The 24,392-nt window shown below is 48.2% G+C and overlaps 7 protein-coding genes across 7 annotated transcripts; 2 read left to right on the forward strand and 5 right to left on the reverse strand.

The window, feature by feature from the left end:
- Positions 1-494: 494 nt before the first annotated feature.
- Positions 495-2,716, reverse strand: GGS25DRAFT_145176 (glycoside hydrolase family 28 protein). Its single transcript, XM_049256352.1, has 8 exons — positions 2,691-2,716; positions 1,869-2,622; positions 1,729-1,809; positions 1,606-1,668; positions 1,445-1,541; positions 1,024-1,373; positions 814-915; positions 495-754 (listed from the first exon to the last, which is right to left on the reverse strand). Exons 2-8 carry the CDS (start codon positions 2,400-2,402, stop codon positions 632-634), a joined length of 1,350 nt encoding a protein of 449 aa, XP_049120559.1. The 5' UTR covers positions 2,403-2,622; positions 2,691-2,716; the 3' UTR covers positions 495-631.
- Positions 2,717-2,762: 46 nt separating this feature from the next.
- On the reverse strand, positions 2,763-4,253 carry GGS25DRAFT_145188 (uncharacterized protein). Its single transcript, XM_049256353.1, has one exon. The coding sequence runs from the start codon at positions 4,017-4,019 to the stop codon at positions 2,904-2,906; it is 1,116 nt and encodes a 371-aa protein (XP_049120560.1). The 5' UTR covers positions 4,020-4,253; the 3' UTR covers positions 2,763-2,903.
- Positions 4,254-4,884: 631 nt separating this feature from the next.
- Positions 4,885-7,694, reverse strand: GGS25DRAFT_145198 (cAMP phosphodiesterases class-II-domain-containing protein). The gene is made up of 2 exons (XM_049256354.1): positions 7,287-7,694; positions 4,885-6,464 (listed from the first exon to the last, which is right to left on the reverse strand). Exons 1-2 carry the CDS (start codon positions 7,389-7,391, stop codon positions 4,992-4,994), a joined length of 1,578 nt encoding a protein of 525 aa, XP_049120561.1. The 5' UTR covers positions 7,392-7,694; the 3' UTR covers positions 4,885-4,991.
- Positions 7,695-8,422: 728 nt separating this feature from the next.
- GGS25DRAFT_145279 (uncharacterized protein) lies at positions 8,423-9,211 on the forward strand. The gene is made up of 2 exons (XM_049256356.1): positions 8,423-8,729; positions 8,984-9,211. Exons 1-2 carry the CDS (start codon positions 8,488-8,490, stop codon positions 9,105-9,107), a joined length of 366 nt encoding a protein of 121 aa, XP_049120562.1. The 5' UTR covers positions 8,423-8,487; the 3' UTR covers positions 9,108-9,211.
- Positions 9,024-11,932, reverse strand: GGS25DRAFT_145269 (uncharacterized protein). The gene has a single exon (XM_049256355.1). The coding sequence runs from the start codon at positions 11,805-11,807 to the stop codon at positions 9,315-9,317; it is 2,493 nt and encodes an 830-aa protein (XP_049120563.1). The 5' UTR covers positions 11,808-11,932; the 3' UTR covers positions 9,024-9,314.
- Positions 11,933-13,732: 1,800 nt separating this feature from the next.
- GGS25DRAFT_145317 (acetyl-CoA synthetase-like protein) lies at positions 13,733-19,887 on the forward strand. The gene is made up of 4 exons (XM_049256357.1): positions 13,733-14,141; positions 14,264-14,286; positions 14,366-18,979; positions 19,033-19,887. Exons 1-4 carry the CDS (start codon positions 14,082-14,084, stop codon positions 19,781-19,783), a joined length of 5,448 nt encoding a protein of 1,815 aa, XP_049120564.1. The 5' UTR covers positions 13,733-14,081; the 3' UTR covers positions 19,784-19,887.
- A 1,544-nt stretch (positions 19,888-21,431) lies between these two features.
- Positions 21,432-24,337, reverse strand: GGS25DRAFT_478082 (actin-like ATPase domain-containing protein; the record flags this gene model as incomplete). Its single annotated transcript, XM_049259897.1, has 9 exons — positions 23,715-24,337; positions 23,250-23,617; positions 23,090-23,185; positions 22,901-23,015; positions 22,487-22,842; positions 22,348-22,425; positions 22,256-22,293; positions 21,990-22,149; positions 21,432-21,916 (listed from the first exon to the last, which is right to left on the reverse strand). Coding segments are annotated over exons 1-9 (1,715 nt in total), but the record flags the coding sequence as incomplete, so codon positions are not given.
- Between the last annotated feature and the right edge of the window lie 55 nt (positions 24,338-24,392).

A 24,392-nucleotide genomic window follows, 5' to 3' on the forward strand; every position in this document is an offset into this window, starting at 1 on the left:
TTTATCCAACTGTGGTCTACATATCGTGACAAGGACCCTTGATCGGCAGTCGTGCCATAAACACGAAGTGTCGTATCCGGCCAGGGTTACATGGTCTAGGTACCTGGGGCAGTTAATGCGGAATCAGAACACCTGCATTCCTAGTGCCGATTCAAACATATACATACGGTGGTTGCTCGCCCGCCCTTTCAAATCGTTGAGCTTTTCTTTTACTCGCGCCAATCATGGAGCATCAATTCGCTTGCCCAGAGCAGTAGGTTTTTGGGGAGGGTTGGAGATAGGAACCTTCCCCTTAGAGATTAATTCCGGTGTCATGAGATGAAGGAGTTTGCTAACTGCGACAGCTCTCATAGGCACGGTTAACCATCTTGTGAATGAGCATTACTCTGAGGTCGGGTATGTTGGGTAGAGAGTCTTATGGTATTCGGTTAAGGCGGCAACACGAGAAAGATGAGACAGAGGCAATGATGCGCAATGGAAAGGGGCTTTCAGTAGTCATCTTTCTTGTCTCGTATGTTCTTGCAAAGATGCTATTTGAGCGTTACTATGACCTAGTATACCAACATCCACAAGTCGACCTACAACAGCCTTTCCCTTAGCCCTCCGAAACTTCCCTCTTTCCCTCTCTTCCCTAAGCATCTGGGATACAGGTCAGCTGCAAAATGCCATTATCCATATTCCTGCACTCATAAACCGGCGCCTCTCCGCTTGGAACCGAGATCGTGATATTTTCAACCTTGATGTTGCTACATCGCTGTTTCCAGAGTATTCATCAGCATGGCCACGCCCTCACAACATTTGGGTAGTACTCACGTCCGGAGCACTGCAAACAAGCGTTCCTGCCAGTGGATCCAGCTTCGAGGAAGTAGTCCCAAAGATGTTCTTCATTGTGACATCTGTGATCGTCAAGTTGGCCTGTCGGTGGTAAAGTAGGTAGATATCCAAAGGTCAGCAGCCTATTTCCCTAATACCCCATGTAGTACGCAGCTTGGGTAACTAAATTATCATAGTAGGCACACTTACCGGAAACTCGTTACACAGCGTCTCGTTTTTCTGCCCATAGCACTGCGTGATAGTAATCGCTCTGTCATTGTTAACGCTGTGCAAGAGATCAAACGTGACGTTCCGAACATGACCAGACCCTCCGCCGCCCCCAAGATGCGGCTGGAAGTCGGTTTCGATGCCCGGCCACACCTTTATCCTGGCGAAGTCGCTGGCGTTCGTCATGGATATGTTGTAGATGTGCAGATTCTCCACGATATCCGTTTCCCCTTTATACTGTCCGATGGAGCCGATGCTGATGCCGTGGGACCCAATGCATTCTAGGTTTTGGACGACGATGTTTGTGCTGTTTGGCTTGAAAGACACGCAGTCTTTAAATGGGGGAGTTAGTAGGTCGCTAAAGGGAGTCTGCAAGCTGCTCAGGTAGTTTGATAGGACGTACCGTCAGTGTTGCGGATGAAGGAGTCCTGTATGACTACCCGATCCGAACGATATGTATCCCACCCATCTGAGTTGGCGATCTTGGTTCCTTTAAGTGACTATTATGAGACGGTCAATACATCTCTGCCGGACAAGTCATTTGGGTACAGGAGAGTTGGGTACCTCGGCGCGAAGGTCCATGTTACTGATTATGACATCAGAACTATTTGCAATAATATTAAACCACTAGAAGCAAAATCAATCAACAGTACCCTGAAAACAAACCCTGAGAAAGGAGTACCTCACATTAGGCGGATTGCGCATCCGCAAGTTCGACATAGTCGCCCCCTTAACCCCGTCGAAGGCGAAGAGCATAGGCCGGAATAGCTAGCAAAGTTGTTCACATCAACAATACACAATTCTCAACACACCAAAAACCAACTCACATTCTCATTTACCATCATCTCCTCCCAATACGCCTGCCCCCTCCCATCAACCACACTCCTGCCCTCGCCCAAGCCTAAATCGCCGTAAATATTCACATCCTCCCCCCCAACCTTCCAAAACACGCTCTGGTTCTGGAACGTGTATTTAAAACTGTGGCTATCCCAGTAGTACACATCCGCGTCGTCGAAGGCGATGTTCCCCGTAATAACGATGTCGACGTGCTTGAGGAACGTGAGGTCCAGCGGCGAGCCGATCAGGTAGGACGCGTCGAGCACCACGGTGCCGCCGTCGTTGCACTCCTGCAGTGCTTGCAGGATACTTGGCGCGTCGTCTCGTTGTGGGGGGAGGACGGGCTTGACCTGGCAGTATCGGTCCGGGTCGCGGGGTAGGGAGATGGGCATGGACTGGCCGGCGTTGTAGGGGCTAGGTACGACGTCGGGACGGGGTGGGATCTGGAAATGCTTCGCCGCGGATGCTAGTGTAAAGAGGCCCGGCACACTCGCCAATGTGCCTAGGATGTCTAACAGTCGCATCTTGAGTCCTTGAAGGCTTGGTTGGGTTGGGACTAAGCTCGGGCTGCCCCTATCAAGTGAACGAATCCCAAGAATAGTGGATTTGACGATTTACAGCCTAGTTGTTAGTTAGGCAGTTAATTCAATACCGCTACTCCTTAGTAGGTATCATAGGTATTCCACCTGGTTTCCGAGTTGTAGTAAAGTTGTATGAAGCTTCTCCCCACACCTACCTACCTACCTACCAACAGTCCCAAGGTTAGCTTAATCGGGGCCATATACTCCGGAGTGAAGTTGAATGTAACCTACCTCCGTTTAGGCAAATATCAGATTACCTACCAGGAAGATTTCCATGGGCGCTGTACTCCTGGACACAGAGGGTATAGGTATCACTCTTAAACCAATAACATTATACCTAACCATCTATCCTACGTAGCTGCTCCATCCTTCTATCGCTCTAGACAAATAACCAATACGACGAGCCAAAAATTACAACGCCAGCCAAGCAAAGCTTGCTTACCCCTATTTAGTAGCATCCGCAACCCCATCCACCTCCCCCTCCCTCCTCTTCCTCAACCTCTCGTACCCCTCCATCCCGCCCACATCCTCCTCAAACCTCGGCCTCTGTATCTCCACCACATCCGTCAGACGACCATAAGTAATCCCACCAAGCCTGCTGACGGGCTTTAGAACCTCCGGCGCAACCAGATTCCTCTCCTCGTTGAGCGCGTCCTCCCGGACCCAGAACCTGGTCCCCTCCAGCACGACCAGCGACCCCGTGATCTTCCCCGGCGTGGCGCGGCTCTCGAACTCGCGGACGCTCTCGAGGCGGCACTCGACACTGAACACTGCCTCCTTGACGCGCGGGGCTTTCACATCAACACAGTCGCTGACGGGTGTCAGGCCGCTGACGTCCCACTCGGAGACGGCGTAGGGGGCGTCGACGCTGGTCGCGTTGGCGGCCTCGAGGATGTCCTCGCCGATGATGCCGACGACGCACTCGCGGGTCTCCGTCAGGTTGCGCAGCGTGTCCTTGGGGGCGGCGACCGCGGACGCGAAGCCGAGCACGAAGAGCGGCGGGTCGTGGTTCACCATGTTGAAGTACGAGAACGGCGCGAGGTTGCGGACCCGGCCGTCGGCCGACTGCGACGACACGAAGCCGATCGGCCGCGGCACGATCCCGCTGATCAGCAGCTTGTAGTTGAAGGGGGCGGGGCGGCCCGGCTCGTACGGGTCGATGCAGATGTGCTTTTTTTGGTTGCTGGAGGCGTCGCCAGCGCCATCTTGGTCCCGGAGTTCGTTGGCGCCGGACCCGAAGGCCCAGGAGGGGCTGGCGGTCTTGGTGAAGCGGAGCCCTGCCGCCTTGTCCCAGTCCGGCCGGGACTCCTCGACTTTTTTGAAGTCCGGGTGCGGGTTGCGCTTAATCAAGGCTTCCTGCTTGGTGGAGACGGACATGGTCCTGCAGCTGTAGTTGTCGTAATTCAACGCCGAATGAGGGGAGGAAAAGAGGTGAGGGTATCTACGTGAGGCACCGACAATGACAATGCGAGGTTTTATCCCAAGCGTGCGGATTGACAGGCTTGAAGTGAATGGTGGAAGAAAGTGCATGAAGATGGATGAAGTATATATATTTATCATACGTGCCGTTAATAATATCCAATACAACAAAAATTAATGGAGTTGATTGCTCTAAAGCCCGCTCGGCGGAAGGCGGGTAGAAACGGTAAAAAGGCCGAGTTCCGCTTGGTTTGTAAGAAGCTGCAGAGCAAACGGAAACATGAAATATAACGGGTATATGACTGGTACTGTGACTGGGTACTGTGACTGGGTACTAGCTGTCATGCAACAACGAATATACCAATAACCGGAAGGGGAAACACAGCATGGATATTATCAATGTATACTCGCGTGATGACGTATTTATCTTGTGTCTTGGAGTTATTTTTAAACTATAATTAATAAATAAGTAGCACTAGAGGTACCTACACCTACCTACCCTAGGTACTGAGTCACATTGAATAGAGTAACGAGGAAAATAAGCTCGAGTAACCCCCTTTAATTATCTCCGACAATAACATTTAATAGACGAAGCACTCAATCAATATCAGAGACAATATCGCTAACAAAAACCACTGTCTCATCACTCTCGTTTCCTTGATTGCATTGCCATGTATTGATTGTGTACTACTGTAAGCACTCAACCCCATGAATCGATAATCCCAAAAAGGTGATTACCTACTATGAGGTAGGTATGATCCGAAGTCCCTCAAAACCATATTTCTACCAACCGACGACCGTACGCCTCCAGAAGCACATGAGCCCGCCCCGGTCCCTGGTGCATACCTATCGTACCTAAATATGCAGGTAGGTGTTGCACTTGCCTCATCTAGGTACATATTCCATAAACGCCGCCACCGTAATCTAGCCCAAAAAATAGAATAAAAAGGTGATGAGAAAGACAACCCGACCCCTATTCTAAATAAGTTGCATACCACCTGCACCTACACCCGCCCACCCCGCACGCCATATTGCCGTTGTGCTATATTGACCACAACACCTCTCGCCCCCCCGCCCTTTCCCCCCCTTTCACACCCTTATATGCCATAAAAATCAAAATATAAGACTTTGTCCCGCCTTTGATACAATAAACTCGCAGCCCAATTCCATTTCCTTTTCATGTTCTAGTAATTCGTGTAAAATCGTCTCTCCTGGTGATACGCCTTCACTAAAATCTTCCTTGACGTGGATAATAACCACCTTGAGCCCCTTTAGAAGGTTGGGTATATGTTGTGGGGCTAGAGATGGGCTGGCATTGGGCTCAAAATCCCTCAGACTCATTTCGGCGGTCGGGGTTGTGATACGTGGGGTGTTGAAGCCGTAGTCACTCGGCACCGACGGTGAACCTGAGTTCCTCTGAGGGCGTGTCGACTTTGGTGACACCGGCCCATCGTCTCCACCAGATCTAGCTATGGCTCGGTTCGCTCTCCTAGTTGTTTCTCCCAGCTCTCTTTTGCGTTTCTTAGTCGGCTCAAGTTTGACTGGGGACTGGCGATGCATCTCGACTTCTGCGGCGAGTACTTTGAGCTCTTGGATGATGTAGCGCGGCGTGAGGTGACCGAAAAGTCGGTCATCGGTCCGGCTGTCATCGTAGGAGCATTCGATGAAGATTGCTGCGAGATTGCCATTTGCTATTCTCGGGGCCGCTTCTAGCCAGACCCCATGATTCCTTGGCGATAAAGAGAGGCTATCAGGCTCCACATCGCCAAACATCAAGATTTCACGACCACTAACAGCGTCCCGGATGAAGTACGCACTTGAGTCATAGACACACACGGAATCCCGTTCCTGTCCCGATAACGAATGGCCAGGGGCTGTCGGTCTGAAGAACGACGACGCTCCTGAAGCAGCATTGTTCACTTGAGGTCTAGGGGATATGAGAGAAGGCGCATCCACGCTACCAAAGCGAGAGGACGACGTGGAGCCTCGATGAGCGTGCCTCTCCATGCAATGTCCGTGGCTGACGCTGAAGATTTTGACCGTGAGGTCATCGCTAACCTCTAGGTATCCTCTGCCCTCACCTTCCCCAATAGCAGGACTGCCTCCCTCGACAAGGCGTGTATATGTTACGAGTCCGGCACCATTATTCTCGTCAGATAAGTTTGGCCAAATAATGTTATTGAAGATATGGGTCTTAAATGCCGAGATGGTAGAGGGCAATCCGGCGATCCGTTTTGGCCGTGTTCCTGGTAGTCCTGCGGTATTGATAACAAACCCGCTAATATGATCAAGATGGGGATGAGTAATGAGGTAGGCGTCAATAAGATGTCTTGTCATATACGCTGCATTTGCTGACGCGGATGCTGAAGAAACTTCCATTCCGGCAAAGGGACCTGACTTCAAGATATGCGGTAACGCAATTTCGGTACCGAGTCCTGGTGGTTGTGTCTCCTCCAGTATCCTAGCTATGGCAGACATATGGACACCAGCATCGAGAGCGATCACTGAGCCTCTAGTCCAGCCAGATCTGACTGACCTTACGAGAAAAGCGGTAACATTATGTTCCTGGGGTCCACCGCCCGAACCCTAAGATACTCACGACACATTAGCAAGGTCATTATAATCAAGTCTAGAATGCTTTAATCAATCCTAGAATGGACAAGGAAAAATAAGAGAGGTCCTGGTGTTTCGTATTTCCAGTAGGTTCAAGTGGCATTGTTAAGGGGTTAAGGGGGTTTAGGGGGTGGGTATTCCGAGTTAGGGGCTTGGTAAGATAAAACAGATAACCCTATGACGTCAGTGGATATTGTTTCCCCAGAATGGATAGGCAAACCAGAGGGGAAATTTGGAGATTACATTAGTATCGGCAAGCAATACACGTGACCTATCTCCTCACCCACTGGCTGCCATCTGTCTCCTTGGACATTTCGTTTGTTCAACCAACATATATATCCAGCAGGGGTGGCAGGGAGCTTTCTTCCATTTTTAGGTATTTTACCAACTGGTCGGATACTGGGGTAGATATTCGAAATAATCCAAAAAAAAAATCCAGCTTTGGAAGTATTTTGCCACCAAAGAATTAGTGGTTCATTGCGTGGGTAGAACATGTACCCTCCTTTGTTGGTCTGGCCATCCTTACGCAAGCGCCCAAGTCGGCCAATAATAATAAGGCACTCAGTATCCGAACCATCCATTCAAATGTAGTGGCATGCCGCGTCCAAGTCGAGATCCTATTCGACTTCCCTTCTCCGGGGTTCAAATTCGTCTCACGTGCGTACGGCATTAGAGGGTTGATGGCACGACGTGAGTAGCGGCGCTGACTTGGCTCCGGAGGGGCGAATCAAACGTCATCTTTGTCGACATTTTGATGAAACGAAGATTGATACATATGAAACATAAAATGCTTACCAGCACGATGACCTGCAAGGCAGGCTGACTTGCATTTCCCGCGCTGTCTCGTCTAGCCATCCTTCTTTGCGACAGTCGGTTGCGACCGTTGTACTTTCGTCTCATTTGGTATCTAGTCGATACAAAAAGATCAAAAGATCCAATGAGAGATAGAAAAAAAAAGAATTTATAGAAAAAAGGCCCCTCTCCCTTCCGACTTCGACTCTCTCGGTATTTTCTCAATTTGAAAGTGAGATTGAGAGGTTGTGGCTTGGGCAATAATACAACAGCACAGCGTCGAGGCCGTTTATTTTCGTCCTTGGAGAAGCATGCTACGGCATCGAGTTTTCGTCAGGTTACCTACTTCCAAAGTTCTTATAAGTTATTACACCTCATAGCTCATACTTGTTAGTAGGTATGTACCATACCTAACCTTCTGTTTCACACACGTGACGTCCAGCTGACTCCTGCGCCTCTTCAATATGTATCCCTTAGGTACTAAGTATAGGTTTACCATCTACCTGTAGTACCTGACGTACATAAGGGTACATGTACTGAGGCCCTCGAGTCGGGTATTTTCGTCTATTTTCTTCTTGTCTGTTCCGTCTTGTTTATTAGATATTTATCGTCTTGTATTCTGCCAATATAATTACTTTGAATTACTAACAAACACTAAAAGGGAAGAGGGAGAAAAAAAATAAAGATGAAAATGAAACAAAAATAAAAAAGTATATTATTGCCAATCGACGGTCCCAGGAACTTGGGGAGCTTCGGAACTTTTAAGGTTTATCGCAGGACATGGGGGGGTGAGCATGGGTGGCATGGGGTACATACATACATCTGCTATGTAAGTACATATCGTACATAGATTGGCAGTGTTCGGTACATACCTTGTACTGCTAGTAGTACATACCTGCCTAGGTACATGGAGCATGGATGACATTGGATGTAGCGCAATCCCCATGGCTTCAAAATTCAAATAGCCCTGGAACCCTTGGAGATTTCCCAATTTAGTTCTAGCGCGCAAGTACCCAGTAGACAGCTAACAAGAAACTCCACTGTAGGAACGCTAAACGCCTTGGATTCACAGTTACAGTGGATAGTGGGCTAGATAGTGGACTAGATAGTGGACAGTGGACAGTGGACAGGGCTGACAGGTTCAACACTATGTATGTAGTATGTACATGTAAGAACAAACAACATTGAACCTTGAAGATAGCTAATGAAATGTCACTACGTAGGATCTTGGTGGTTCCTTCAAAGTTCACCCCTCTCTCCTTCGTGTACTTTCTCGGGCTCGCCGATATCTTGCAAGCTTTCCGCTTCCCTTTGTCTATCTTGGGATCTTTGTTCGCAAACTCTCCAACCTGAAGTTCAGTGTTCCTACAGCGATCCTATTCCTTTGTTGGCAAAATGTCTCATAATCCTTTGTCTCACACCCGTCAATCTTGCTATTGTTTACCAGTAAGTAGTGTTGGCCTGGCCTTGATCCTAGACTCTGTGCTGGAACGATGGACATTGTTATCACACATACAGCAGGTAACTCAAAGTCAACGTCACCTGTGTATTTTCAACTCTAACCTGTTCTGCCCTGTCTGGGATACATAATATTCCACCATCACGCACAATTAGAAGTCATTATAATGCACACATATTTGTCATGGTTATGAATATGGATTTGGGTATCTAACTAATCTACTGGGCAACTGCCTACCTAGGCAATTCCCTATTATGAGAGTAATAAACATTCAACTGCCCCCTTTCATGCATCTTTCATTCATTTCTTTCGTATTGTATTTCGTTCCATCCTCCCTCAAGCTGACCAGTTCAGCTATTCATTAAACCTAGAGTGTGATGTTGTGATCCCTCGAGGGTGGTCTAGTGACTATGACTTCGGGGGTCGGGAGTTTATACTCATTCTTTACCATGTCCCTATCAAAGCTCTGCCCCCCACGCAAATGAGAAGAAGAAAACAGAAAAAACAAAAAGAAAAAAGAGTCAGAGCTTACTTTTTTGTTCTTTTTTTTTAAAAAAAAAAAAAAAAAAGAACTAAGCTGTATCTATAGGGCTCACTCGCGAGGCATCATCTTCCTCGGCGATTGGCTCTTCGGCAGCCGCTGTCTCGTCGAAATCAACCACAGCATCTCCAAAGAGATCCTCTAAATCTTGAGTCTTCGCCTCCATAAACTCTGAAAAGCTTTCGTCCAAGATAAACTCAGGCCCCGTGCCTTCGTCAACCCTGTTTTCATCGACATTATTCTTCTCCACATTGTTTTGGTCAACTTTGTCGCTGCTAGAAGACAGGGATTCAGAAGGCGGCTCATCTATTATCTTCGCCGGCAATGATGTATCATGAGCTTGCTGTGCCTGTACTTTAGGAGTTGTGATATTGTCGATTAACAGAAGCCTAGGATCTATTGGGATAACCGCTGGAGAATCTTGTTGCTGCTCCTGGCTCGGACCCGCCTTGTTGAACTCCTCCACGGCTTGTAGCGCGTGACTCGGAGTATGAGGGCTATTTGGCGTCACCATTGTGGCCGGATTTTGAATTGGCGTAATCGGTGAATTCATACTCTTTGGCGAATTCATCGTGGAAGGCGTACCTACCTGCTGTTGGTAGTAGGGAGTGATGAGTTCTTGATACATTTGCGGTGAATGCATCATTCCATAACTAGGACTGTAGGGCAAAGCCGATGGGGTTGATGGGTAGGCAGTCGGTGAAGGAGGGTATTGCGTCTGATAATCATAAATTCCGTAGCCGGAACCGGGAGTAGAAGGATAATCTTGTCCCGCGTCCTCGTTCTGTTTCTGTCTCTTTGCGGGTTGGTTAGGCTTACTCTCCCTCCTGCGCTTCCTTGACATGAGTTGTTGTAACTGCTGCTCAGCGCCGGGAACCGGATCACCAGCTTCGTCCGTCAGTTGCCAAGTCAAACAATCCCTAAGGAATTTCTGCCGAAGGAGATCCCCCTTATGCTTCGATATATCCGCCCCCGCCCGAGTCTCCCGTACCCTTTGGCGGGTCTCGCTCGTGTGTTCCAGCGCATGATTGACGAGGCGGTAGCTCAAAGAGTTCTCGTACGCACGATTTCTCTTCCCCCCCATCTCCCGAGCCTTCCGATACTTGGGCAACTCCGTCTCCCACCAAGCGTCTACTTCACATCGAATATCCTGATATATCCTCGATATCTTGCCGAGGTTTTCCTCGCGCTTGAAATCTCGCTCGTCGGGCCGCACATCGAGGCGCAAAAACGCATCGACGAGGTCGAAGTGGCGCTCGAAGCAGAACAGGTGCGCGTACCCAGCGTTGTGATACGGGTCGAGGGCCTCACCTTCCGTGTTCATACGCTCGTCGAAGATGATGCGCGGGAACCCCGACCTGATGGTGCGGTTGGGGTCGGCGCAGTCGGCGAATCGGCACCGTTGAGATTGCTGCCCCTGGGGATATCGATCGTTGGACTGAGGCGCCACCCAGCCAATCCAGAGCGTCAGCCCCTGACGCACCTTCCCCTTCACCTGACGCACCCCCGGTAGTCGTTGAGGGAGCTTGAATATATGCTTCTCACTTACCTTGGGGCCGTAAAGATACCAGCGCATTTCCGTAACGGTATACGTTTTCCCCCGCTCAAGCTCACCGTATTCTGTGTACTTGAAAAGGGGCCGTTGGCTTTTATCCTTGGGGCCCCAGCTCTCGGGGCGAGGCGGAGGAGGCCCATACCATTCCCGAGGGTCGGGCCTGGCCTGGTCCTTTCTCGTGACCCGGGGTATCCTGCCGCTTCTTAGCAACTCCCCATTAGGCCCTTTCTCGGCTCGCTTTAAGGGGGGCTCATTGCCTTCGAGGATTGGGGAGGGAACCCTGTGACGCTTGGAAGCAGCCTTCTTGTGGTAGCTGGAATACGTATAACCCGAACTGCTGTTACTCAGTCGTTGTGCGTCTTCGATGGACTCGCCGTTCGCAGGCACATTCGCAGGCATACCACTAGGAGCTGCGCTCACGGGTATTTCGTTGATAGGTTGTGGGGGCACCACGAACTCATTATTCGCCGGCTGCGGAGGATAATACTGGGCAGAACTTTGAGCGTAGTTGTTAGCCAGGGGAGCATAGCTAGACCCGTAATGATGGACATTACTAGGGTAAGAAGGATTGGCAACAGGATAGTTGATGTTATAGTTCAGCTGCTGTTGCTGCTGCTGCTGCTGTTCCTGGAAACCATTACCTGCGTAGACATTGGTATCATTCAGAAATCTGGGATCTATATAATCCGGAAGAGCTGCGGTCTCTTGGATTGTTGGAGGCTGTGTTGCCGAAGAGTCGATTAGGGAGGGCCCAAATGAATCTAACGGATCTTCGATGAAAGAGTCGATCAAAGGTTCGATAGGTAGAGGAGGTAGAGGAGGTAGATTTTGCTCAGGAGGTGGCTCATTGAACGTCAAGAAGTCCGCTGGGAGATCTGCGTCGAAGTTGGTTTGGTTGAGGACGTCTTGTTCTTCAATGTAATTACCTAGAGGTTCTAGGTCGCCGTAGTCCGTCGTGTCATAACCCATTATTGACCAAGTGACCCGTCACTGAACCTCCACAGATTTGGTGCTAAAACAATCCCAGAACAGATAGCCAGCTCAACTACGCTACCAGAGAAATCGTTCAGTGAGGGGGCAATGACACACTCATAGATATTGCGAAAATTCTGTTAAAATTATGACCGAAGAGTCTTGCTATACTATATAAAACGAAGAACAACGCCTTGTTGTCCCGTGGCTGTCATTGTCTGTACACAATGGAGACACAATGACCTGTAATATTTTTACAACAACCATATTGTTGGACACAAAGGGGAGCGAAGGAGTTTTTGAAAGTAAGTAGGTAAGTGAGCAAATTACGAGGACAATAAATCACAATCATGGCAAGTTAACCCCTGTCTACCCAGTATTAAACACTACTGCATGGGTTCCTATTTTCGTAGTTAGTACTGGTAGTAGCATTTAAATTTAGAAGTTTTGCAAGAGTACATAAATAATCAGTAGAGCTCAATGCGTTTTCTCAACAATTGAAGTTCAGAACAGGTCTGTGAATGCGATTGATTTCATCAAGTAAGAAGGATAGGATAGCAGAATAGAAAACATGAACTTACTATAGTAGTACTCAAAACCTATGACAAGTGCCAAACGAGAGAGAAGAGAAGAGAGAGAAGAGAAATTCAGAGCGAGTTGGGGATCAGAGATTCAATATAAGTAGGCCCAAGGCACATAATCATTGTTGATCAATATGACGATATTGTCTAGATATAATCCAAGAAACTGTTGACAGAATCCTCGTTGCGATAACTGGAAACCTGCGTAAGTGGCGCCAATCTTCACCTATCAGCAGTACCTATACGGAACGGCAGACAAAGGACAATATAAACTTGTTCTGGGCTGTCTCTCATTCTCATTAGTCCGAAGTCAGGAGTTACTATTCACCCAACCCCAGGAAGAATGTTGTAGCAAAGAATAAGTTTTCCGAAGTTGGGTATGAGGGGGGGGAAGAAGAGACATTTTATACGTAGTTAAGTAAACATTGAAGTTTGATTCTTTTGTTCAAGAAGAAAAAAATAGTTACTATGTTAACAAATAAAAATTAGGTAAACCGGCCTGTTAGTTTTACCGTTCCGTCCACACCTATTACCGTTGACTCTAGTATAAAAGTATACGTAGTACATAGGTATGTAACGTTAGGACGGTTAGGTTAGTCGTATCGTACCTCCAGAAACCGTTAATACATAACTAGACCCTGGCGGCGGCACGTTAGATTTGTTACAGGGCTACTCCACTTCTACTCATATTCCACCAATTAAATCACATTATCACTCCCAGCAAGCTCAGGCTTAAGTTCGTATTCCTCACCGGGCGTCCCGTTGTAATGTGCACCTTATTATCGATACAAACCAGTGAGAGTAGGCAGTACTAGGCACACCTTACCAAAATTGGGCCTTGACCCGCGTTGTGAAAACGTAAAGCGTAAGGCACAAAAGCGTAATACCCGCCTGCTCTTACTCTGTACCCGGACTGCTGGAGCGAAGCTTTAAGCCATTGGCATTGGCAACATTGAACATTGAACTTACAGGTATTAACGTATTAACGGCAACATCAATCAGGGTTCATTCAACTGCCTTAAGCAGCTTTAAGTATCCATATCACCTATCATATGTACCATCATACCTACATTGGGTAGGTACATACTTCGTACTAAACTACCTATACATAGTACTAACCATATTCTAACCTAGGTACATCCATACATCCATACATCCATAGGTACATCCACATAATAGTGCATAGTATGCAGTTGAGATCTCTCTATCTGGAGAATCCCAAATCACCTGCATCCTGCGTTCCATTTTAACCCTTCTCAAATGATTGATTCACCTCACGTTTATCTCTCCAAATATACATTTCCCTACTCCTCTCTCAGTCCACAATTGTGTTACATTTCATGATACCCTCTTATTCTTATTTCCAACCAAAAATATTATTTGGTCTATTTAGCCCAATTTAGCCCCTGCGAGAAGGCTAGAAGTGGCTGTAAAGAAATATCAGAATATCACTCCTCTCCGAAACAATTTGACGTCACGGGCTTTGTCTGGGGCTTTGGCTTGGTTTAATTTGGTTGGGTTGGTCAACCTATTTACCTAGGTACCTAGCCTATGTAGGCTGGCTTGGTTGGTAAGGGTAGGGGTTGGCTACTACTTTTGAATATCTGGCGATTCCAGTGAATGGTCGACTGCCAGTTCTGCGCTCTTCTTCTTTCCAGTACTTCCAGTGCCAACCCGACAAGGACTCGACATGGCGCAATTGAGCTCGGATTTACAGGAGAAGTTGGATGAGTTGGAGAGGGAGTTGGAGGTAAGCCTAAGCCCTTTTTTTTTTGTCGGTTCGCGATATCTTCTTCTTATTACTAGCATCAACAGCGGGGTACAATAATGACCAGCCTATCGGAAGTAAACTAACGATTGTGTTTGATGTAGGAAGGCGACATCACAGCAAAAGGGTAAATCGTCTCTTCACCTATTTGTCGCATATGATTGTCTCGTTCCGCCCAATACTAACGCATCTCGTCACCCCCTTAGCTATCAAAAACGACGAACCCAGTTATTCTCTCAGTATGGTCCTAATACTTTGGCTGATGCGACTGGAGGTTTACGAATACACACACCTAGCGATGATACTCCTTACACAAGCGAAGGCCATCGAGACGCAGCATATACCGCCCTCAGCACCACCAATTCCGACTACAATGACCCATACTCCCCCTCAACTATTACGTCTCCCGGTGACTGGCGGCCCCAGTCGGCCGGACCACCACCCAGTTCCTCTCATGGCGCCGAACATCCAGCCGGTTTAATGCGGCCGGGCGGACCAATGGCTGAACAGCGCCCTAACTTGAGCCAACGCGATTCACTCTTCTTAAACCCTACCAACTATGCGCAAACTATGGTGTCCGACTCTCCTACGCGATCCGGGACCATGGTATCGGGCGACTATGCCTTCAAACCAGAGCATCAAGGCGGATATGCGCCCCAACCACAAAATACATATGATAGTCGAACTGGAACTATGCTGGACTCGCAGGTTTATTTCTCTGACTTTGCCGGCCAGCAGTCATACGATCATGGCCCCAGTGGTGAATATACCGGAGGAGTCCATAGGTATTCATCCAGCGATGCCTTTTCGCCCACTGCTGCGATGGCTCCTCCCATGCTTACTGCGAGCGACCTGCCTCCCCCAGAGGCCCTAGAGTATCAGATGCCCTTGGAGCCGCGGGAAGTACCCTTCGCTATACATGACCCACATGACGAGAATACGGCCATGTCCACATTCGACAACATTGCCGCGGTACTAAGACACAGGGGACGTACTATCGGGAAACTACCAGCCTACTGGGTCCTTGATAGCAAGGGAAAGGAAATTGCATCTATTACTTGGGATAAACTAGCATCTCGAGCGGAGAAAGTGGCACAGGTTATTCGAGATAAGAGCTCCTTATACCGTGGTGACCGCGTTGCTCTGATCTACCGAGATACGGAAATAATCGACTTCGCAATAGCCCTCCTAGGCTGCTTTATTGCTGGTGTCGTAGCCGTTCCTATCAACGACTTACAGGATTATCCCAAGCTTAACCTTATTCTTACATCTACTCAGGCGCATCTAGCGTTGACTACTGACAACAACTTGAAGTCATTTCAACGTGATATCACCACACAGAAGTTGAACTGGCCCAAGGGGGTCGAATGGTGGAAAACGAATGAATTTGGAAGTTACCATCCCAAGAAAAAGGATGATGTACCTCCTTTATCCGTACCAGATCTAGCATACATTGAGTTCTCTAGAGCACCAACAGGGGATGTTCGGGGCGTCGTTCTAAGCCACCGCACAATAATGCATCAAATGGCTTGTTCCAGTGCCATAATACAAGCCGTTCCTAGCCACGGGCCTGGCGATACCTTCAATCGTGCCCTTCGCGATAAGAACGGACGCTTGATTGGAGGGGGTGCCAGTAGTGAGATTTTACTTTCGTATCTTGACCCACGCCAAGGTATTGGAATGATCCTTGGTGTCCTTCTCAACGTTTACAGCGGCCATACGACAGTGTGGGTTGAGAACAAAGCAATAAACTCACCCGGCCTCTACGCCCATCTTATAACCAAGTATAAGGCAACGCTTATGGTTGCTGACTATCCTGGACTGAGAACTGCTGTCTTCAATTATCAACAAGATCCCATGACAACACGAAACTTTAAAAAGGGCATGGAACCAAACTTCCAGCACGTCAAGCTTTGCTTGATCGACACGTTGACGGTTGACAGTGAATTTCATGAAGTGTTAGCTGACCGGTGGTTACGACCTTTACGAAACCCTAGGGCTAGAGAAGTTGTTGCGCCAATGCTGTGTCTGCCCGAACACGGGGGCATGGTTATCAGCGTCCGAGACTGGCTGGGTGGTGAAGAACGCATGGGATGTCCATTAAAACTGGACATTGATGCTGATTCAGGATCGGAGACCGACAAGGAAGAAGAGAAGGATAAAGACAAAGAAAAGGAGAAGGAGAAACCCGCACCATCGAATGGCTTTGGGAGTCTCTTAAGCGGCGGCACGGCGACGACAAAAGAACAGGAAGTCAAGAATGACCTCGGTGAAGTGTTGTTGGACCGCGAGGCTCTAAAAACAAACGAAGTGGTTGTGGTCGCCATTGGAGAAGATGTACGAAAGAAAACGACCACCGAACCGGGCACCGTTCGTGTTGGTGCTTTTGGATACCCCATTCCCGACGCTACCCTTGCCGTTGTTGACCCTGAAACGGGGTTGCTTTCTTCGCCACATTCTGTTGGGGAAATCTGGGTTGACTCGCCATCCTTATCCGGAGGTTTCTGGGCATTGCCTAAGCATACCGAGCAGATCTTCCATGCTCGGCCGTACAAATTTGAGCCAGGAGACCCAACACCTACCCCAGTAGAGCCCGAATTTCTCAGAACCGGTCTTCTTGGAACGGTGATCGAAGGCAAGATATTTGTGTTGGGCCTGTACGAAGATCGAATCAGACAAAAGGTTGAGTGGGTTGAGCATGGCCACGAAGTTGCAGAGCATCGATATTTCTTCGTGCAACATATCGTTGTCAGCATCCTTCGGAACATGAGCAAGCAGATTTTTGATTGTTCAGCATTTGATGTCTTCGTTAACGATGAGCATCTCCCGATAGTGGTGATAGAATCATCGGCAGCCTCAACGGCTCCAGCAACATCAGGTGCTCCGCCTAGGCAGCTAGACACTGCTTTGTTGGACACCCTCTCCGAGAGGTGTATGGAAGTCCTCATACAGGAACATCATTTAAGGGTATACTGCGTTATGATTACGGCGCCAAACTCCCTACCACGAGTGACCAAGAATGGCCGCAGGGAAATAGGAAACATGCTGTGCCGTAAGGAGTTCGACCTCGGCAATCTACCCTGTGTTCATGTCAAGTTCGGCGTCGAACATGCGGTGTTGAATTTGCCTATCGGTGTAGACCCTATAGGTGGTATTTGGTCGCCCATGGCATCAGATGCCCGAGCCGACTTTCTCGGGCCTGCCGATAAGCAGTATTCTGGAATCGATCGCCGTGAGGTTGTCATTGATGACCGTACATCCACTCCATTAAATAACTTTTCCAGCATTACTGATCTCATTCAATGGCGAGTAGCACGTCAGCCGGAAGAACTTTCTTATTGTACCATTGATAGTAGAGGCAAAGAAGGGAAAGGCATTACGTGGAAGAAGTTCGATACTAGAGTTGCCGCGGTAGCCCTGTATCTCCGTAACAAGGCTAAGATACGGCCGCGCGACCATGTCATGCTCATGTATACGCACTCCGAAGACTATGTCTTCGCTGTCCACGCATGTATAAACTTGGGTGCCGTGATTATCCCGACTGCGCCGATGGACGAGCGCCGGTTACACGAAGATGTGCCAGCCTTCCTTCACCTCATTAATGACTATGGCATTAAGGCTGTCCTGGTCAACAATGAGGTAGATCATTTGCTCAAGTCTAAGACTGTCTCCCAACACATCAAGCAATCTGCCCAGGTACTCAAAATCAGTGTCCCAAGTGTGTTCAACACCTCCAAGCCCCCGAAACAGAACAGCGGACTTCGTGACCTCGGGGTTACCATCGATCCCGCCTGGATTCAGCCAGGATATCCTGTCATTATCTGGGCATACTGGACACCAGACCAACGGAGAATCTCAGTACAGCTTGGCCATGAAACGATCCTGGGAATGTGCAAGGTTCAGAAAGAAACCTGCCAGATGACTAGCTCCAGGCCAGTACTCGGCTGCGTCAGAAGCACTACTGGTTTAGGATTCATACACTCGTGTCTAATGGGGATCTATATCGGCACGCCTACTTACCTCCTTTCGCCTGTCGAATTTGCCCAAAATCCCATATCCCTTTTCTTAACCCTGAGTCGTTATAAGATCAAGGACACATACGCAACACCCCAGATGCTTGACCACGCGATGAACACAATGCCTGGCAAAGGTTTTACTATGCACGAGCTGAAGAACCTCATGATCTCAGCCGATTCTAGACCTCGTGTCGACGTATTTCAAAAAGTCAGACTCCATTTCGCGGCCACAGGGCTTGACAGAACGGCCATAAACACGGTGTATTCTCATGTCTTAAACCCGATGGTTGCATCGCGATCATACATGTGTATTGAGCCTATCGAGCTTTGGCTCGACCAACGAGCACTCCGAAGGGGGTTAGTGGTGCCTGTAGATCCCGACTCCGACCCGAAGGCGTTGTTGCTTCAAGACTCTGGCATGGTTCCTGTGTCAACTCAAATAGCTATTGTCAATCCCGAGAGCCGACTCCTCTGTGCCGACGGAGAATATGGCGAGATCTGGGTCGATTCAGAAGCCTGCGTGAAAGCATTCTATGGATCCAGAGATCCCTTTGACGCTGAAAGATTTGATGGGCGTACTGTTGACGGCGATCCCAACATCAGTTATGTCCGAACTGGCGACCTCGGTTTCCTGCACAACGTCAGTCGGCCAATCGGGCCGGGTGGAGCTCAGGTAGACATGCAGGTTCTCTTTGTGTTGGGCAATATTGGCGAGACTTTCGAAATCAACGGTCTGAGCCATTTCCCAATGGATATAGAGGCTACAGTCGAGAGGTCTCATCGAAACATCGTACCTGGTGGCTGGTGAGTTTAATTTTGGCAATCAAAGAGATGAATCTATACTAACATTAACCCAGCGCCGTCTTCCAAGCAGGTGGTCTTGTAGTGATTCTCGTCGAGGTATCACGCAAGGCGTATCTGGCATCTATAGTCCCGGTCATCGTGAATGCTATCTTGAATGAGCATCAGATTGTGGTGGATATAGTGGCTTTCGTTAACCGGGGTGACTTTCCTCGTAGCCGTCTTAGTGAGAAGCAGCGAGGCAAGATTCTAGCTGGATGGGTCACTCGAAAGATGCGTACAGTCGCTCAGTTTGCAATACGCGATCCAGATGCGTGCAGTGTAGAAGGTGGCGATGGCACCGGAGAGAACCATCGCGCCAGCGTAGGTAGCGTCCGAAGCAACAACATACCCGGCGCCAGCTCCCTAAGGAACATGGAACACGCGCCCCAGATACTAGAGCAGGAAGAGCTGAGTCATCAAATGGACAAGATGTCGGCCTTGCCTCAGCCTATGGAACTTTCGACCAACAGCGATCGAGCAAGCAGTTCGGGGCCGATGATGGACATGCCCACAGGTCGGATGCGTACGAGCAGCGGCTACGAATATGACCGCTACGGCGATGGAATGGTGCAGCCGAGACAACAGCAACCCCAGCCCCCACAGATTCGCTTACCAAGCGTTGATGGGCGTGAGTTACAGGACGAGGGTATGTGGGCTCACGAGCAAGGCGCAGGTCGAGGCCAGCCCCCTATGGATGAGGACGAATGGCAGCGAGATGCCCTGATGCATATGAATCTAGCCAGTCAGATGCCAAGGCAGGACTAGTGGTCAGCTGCCTCGGAACGAAGGGCGTTCTACAGAGAAGCAAGGAGTGGCTCCGGGCAATATCATGCTTGAGAGGCAAACTTGATTGGTACTGGTTGACACGATTCAACCTCGGAGTTAACTTGGTTCTAGTTTGGTGTGTTTAATAATACCTAAACCGGTTACTACTAACTTTCCTAGGTACAATACATACATACCTGGGTCTGGATGCTTTGGGTTAGGATACCAATGTGTGTAATTCCCACAGAGCGTCCCAAGGGGTCACGTTTACTAGCATTATTTTTAATGTACTCGGGTATACTTAGAGAGATAGCATGGAATGGAAAGCCTAAATACCTTATTGTCGTTTTCTTTTTACTTTTATGGGTATTTAAAAGAACAACTACGTGATATTTCCAAAGTGTTTACTGAATAGTGTTTATGCCTGCCGGCATATGTATATCTCGGTGCCTGTACAGTAGGTACCTCCCACTACGGGCTAACTACTACTATGCTGTCTTGTACATGTGTGGCTACCTAAGTAATATCATATATCACAATGCCCTGCGTGTCTAGCTAGGTACCTAGGTAGTAAGTCAGTCACCTGTCTGTATATATTTACACGTAGTTGGGGCTGCTGACTGATTTTCAAAAAAACAACAAATTGCAAAAAAGAAAAAAAAAAAAAAAAAAGGGGGGGGGGGGGGGGTGGTTAAGGGGTAGCACTCACTCACTCACTCACTCACCCCTCCCTACAAGCCTACCTATGAGGTATACCTACTTACCCCCCTAGGTATATAGGATATAGGAGTATCTACAGTAGGTACAGCCTCGAATATCAATACCTTAGTACCTAGTAGGCAGGCAGGCAGGCAGGCAAGTATGTAGCTTCAACCATCTGCGAATAGCGTTCCCTCACGTTGCAAATTTATATAACACATACCTACCTACCTACCTACCTATCTACATGCACCAAAACAGCTAATTCATTTTATTTATTTATTTATTTTGCCCATGTGGGTGTATGTATGTATGTATGTATGTATACGCCGATAGGCTGTTGTTATCTGGCTGTTGGTTGACTGTGTGTGTGTGTGTTTGGTTGTTGTAGGTAGGTAAGCTGTTTGTTGGTTACTACCTACCTACCTACCTACCTACCTACATATATACTTAGGCAGGTATGTAACCTACATGTACCTAGTGCTTACCTACTAATGCGGCGTGTACATTTGTAGAGATGCATACATACATGCATACCTCCTGCTCTAGTGCTACATACATGTATCTCTTCCTGCCTAGGTACGTAATCTTAAGTTGCACGAAGGAGCTAGGTCTGTTTCTAGCGGTAGGTGTTTAGCCCTATCTACATATTATGTACGTTTATATCAAACCTCAAAAGGCATACGTGCAGATGACGAAGTTTCCAACTGTTGCCGTTGTCTCCTCCGGGTGCGACGATTTCTAGCGCACATTGTTCAGGGGTAGTTATTAAGCCAGCGCTGGGTTTTATACCTACCCACTTACTTAGTAGGGATGCCATGGTCGAGAAATGTCACCATAAGTAGTAATTCATCAAACACATGTGTATTGTGAAGTAGCTACTGCTAGAATACATCGGCACCTAATTATACGGGTATTAACGACTTTGATTACAACCCCCCCCCCCCCCCCCCAACCTTCGACTTTCAACTTCATTCTTGTTTTCCGATCCAAGATACCTAGGTATAACCCATAATGATACTATAATGGATGGATAAGTACTTCACATTCTTCCTAAGTACCAGATAGCTACTCATACTTCGCATCCACGGTTCCGAATTCTTTGCCTCCTATCTCAAAGGAAAACTTCATATTCGCCGTGGTGGTAGAGATCACAAGATCGAAATCGATTTCGTAGTAGAGTTTTCCATTGGCGCCCCTCTTGACCGGGAAGAGCGACTTGTCTACTTTGGCAAGGTTTGCCGTCAGGGTGCAGTTGACCCCAGTTTCCTTTCCCGGGTGAGTAGGAGGTAAGGTAGATTCGGAAAAGATGAGTTCGTCTTCAAAGACGAAGGAGTCATCGGTGTGCTTGCTGCAGTTGATGGTTCGCTGGAAGGAAAACCTGATGGGCTTGTCGCGCTTGAGGTCTTCGCCGGAGTAGATATACCACGTGTTCTGTTCATTTTTCGGTTAGTTTGACCTAAAGGTTATTTGTAAGAGTTGTGTTGGGGTATGGTAGGTGTCTTACTCTCAGCACTCGTGAAAATCCATCATCAGGGAAGAATCGCGTAGGTTGGCCTAGATCTGTGGTAGGCTCGAGCTTAGCCCACGCCTCCACGCCGTAGTGGCGGACTGCCTTGGTCAAAGTGACGGCCGCCTGTTCTGGGACTCGACTTAGGACGGCTCCTCTGTGGGAAGAAAGTTAGGCAATTAGCAACATGTTTCGCGTTGAAATTTGGTGATAGTCTTGCTTTGTGTGTTACATGTATACGTAGGTAGGAGGTAGGTACTCACTTGACAATAGCAGCCCAAGCATCATCCGGCTGAATGACCTATAAATTCATCAGTAAGGCTCTCCATGCATTGGATATAAGGGTATCGCCAACCTGGACATTGGGGACAGATTGCTCGACGCGCTCTTTAAGGTATTGGCTTGAGCCAAAGCCTCCTACCAAAAATATTCCCTACAGTACATAGGCATGAGTTAGCATCGAACTTCCCTTGGTCCTTTTGATATTTCCCTACCTTCACCCCTTTCCCTCGTCGTGCTAGTTGGGCTTTTTTTACTTGGTCGTTGATTAAACCGAGCACGTCCCAAACGAGAGGATCGAAGATATCCTCCACGTCCATGCCAGTCATGGTCCAGCAATTGCCGACAAGATTCTCTATGGGGTCGTCTTGGAGCTTGGCCTGGGGGAAAGAGACGTAGAACTCTTCGTCGGTGTCGCCTCGGAAGGCAAGCTTGATCACCTTATCGAATTCTTCCTGCGCCTTGAACCAACCTACGCTCTTCTCGAGAGTTGCCCACTGCTTGTCCCCTACGAGGTTGTGGACTGCCTCCGTGAACCGTGTATTAAGTCCGAGTGAACCGGCCATACCACCTAGTAGTTGTTCATCAGTTTATCTATATTATAACAAAATTTGGTTCCAAGAACTTACCAGAGCCTGGGACGACTTCTGCCAACTCAAGAGTTGGTAACAACCTAGTGACCTCATAGGTAATAAGATCAACTGTGCCTCCTCCGGCATCACAAACAAGGAATGCATCGCCAACCTAGATAAAAGGCTTGTGTTAGCAACGTCAGCTGTCTTACTAACTAGGGATATATAGTGTGGATGGAAGCCTACGTTCAACGCTCTTTCGTGTAGGTGTAATGTGTATAGAGCTGCAGCTTCGGGCTCCTTAATCAACGTGACGGGGTGAATGCCGGCTTTCTTGGCAGCCTAACCCGTAGTTTAGTATCTTTATTACATTTGAATCCATAAACCATAACTTCTGAATACTCACCCGAAGAGTTCTATCTTTGGCCTTGTCGGACCAGACGGCTGGTACGCTTAAGACGAACTGCTTCTGGCAAAAGTCGAAGTAATCCTTGATGCCGGCTGACTCGATCTTCGAGAGCGCATGCTTATAGATGGCACCAATAAAGTCGGCAACAACGTCGACAGGATCCTTGGGCAACTTCTTAAGTTCAAGCTTCTTGTTTCCTGTCGGCAGGTATAAAGGCTGGGGCTGGTCAGGATCAAGAAGCAACTTCACTCCCTGGACCTTATCATCCCGCCAGCTAACTTGCCCACCCCATTTGAACTTGGTGGGATCATCAGGGTCGTAACATATCAATGATGGGACCTTGGGCTGTCTGTGACCCTTGAGTCCTAGAATGGGTATCAGTACGTCTTCTTCCGTACACTAGCATGATAGGGCACAGCATATGCAGGCGAGGATGATAGACAAAACAGAAGTAGATCTTACCTGGCCAATCTAAGATCGGGACGATTTCCGGTTTCTTGCCTGGATTGCAGAATGTATAAGCAATCCCCGAGTATGTGGTGCCAAAGTCTAGGGCGATGATGATTCTGTCTTCCGATTCGGAAGCTCTGGCATAATTAGCCATGATATTCGTGGGGCCTGCAATTTTCTGTTGCAAAATGGTAAGGTTAGATAACTTTGTCGAGGTGAGGTGAGGTGATGGGGAATGCACCGATGTGTCTTTTTAAGTAGTCCATCAAATGCACATCCAATACACAGCTGATATATATATGTACGATAGGAATGGCGACTCCAGCTTCTAATGAATTCGGGAGAGCTAAAGAAGCCAAGATCTCAAGCTGGCCGCGTTTGCCTATTTCGTGTTTGAGCATTCAATGTTGACTTGACTTGAACTACGTGTAAGTCTGCTTTTGACCCAGAGCTGACTGTATGTAGGTTAAGATGGTTTGAAGTGTAGTAAAATTGACCTGCTGTACCAACCCGAAATTGACACGGCTGGTTAGTCCATTAGATTCTTCATGTGGGCACATGTATGTTGGTTGCATCGGGCTTCGATGCTTCAGTGTTTACATGTATACTACATACATATGTACTACCTACATATATGTATGTATGTAGTATGTATGTAGTATGTAGATGTAGGTTAGGAGTGGTCGCCCC

This window comes from Hypoxylon fragiforme (genome assembly GCF_022984875.1).
Source record: "Hypoxylon fragiforme strain CBS 206.31 chromosome Unknown GGS25scaffold_2, whole genome shotgun sequence".
Taxonomy (NCBI): Eukaryota; Fungi; Ascomycota; class Sordariomycetes; order Xylariales; family Hypoxylaceae; genus Hypoxylon; species Hypoxylon fragiforme.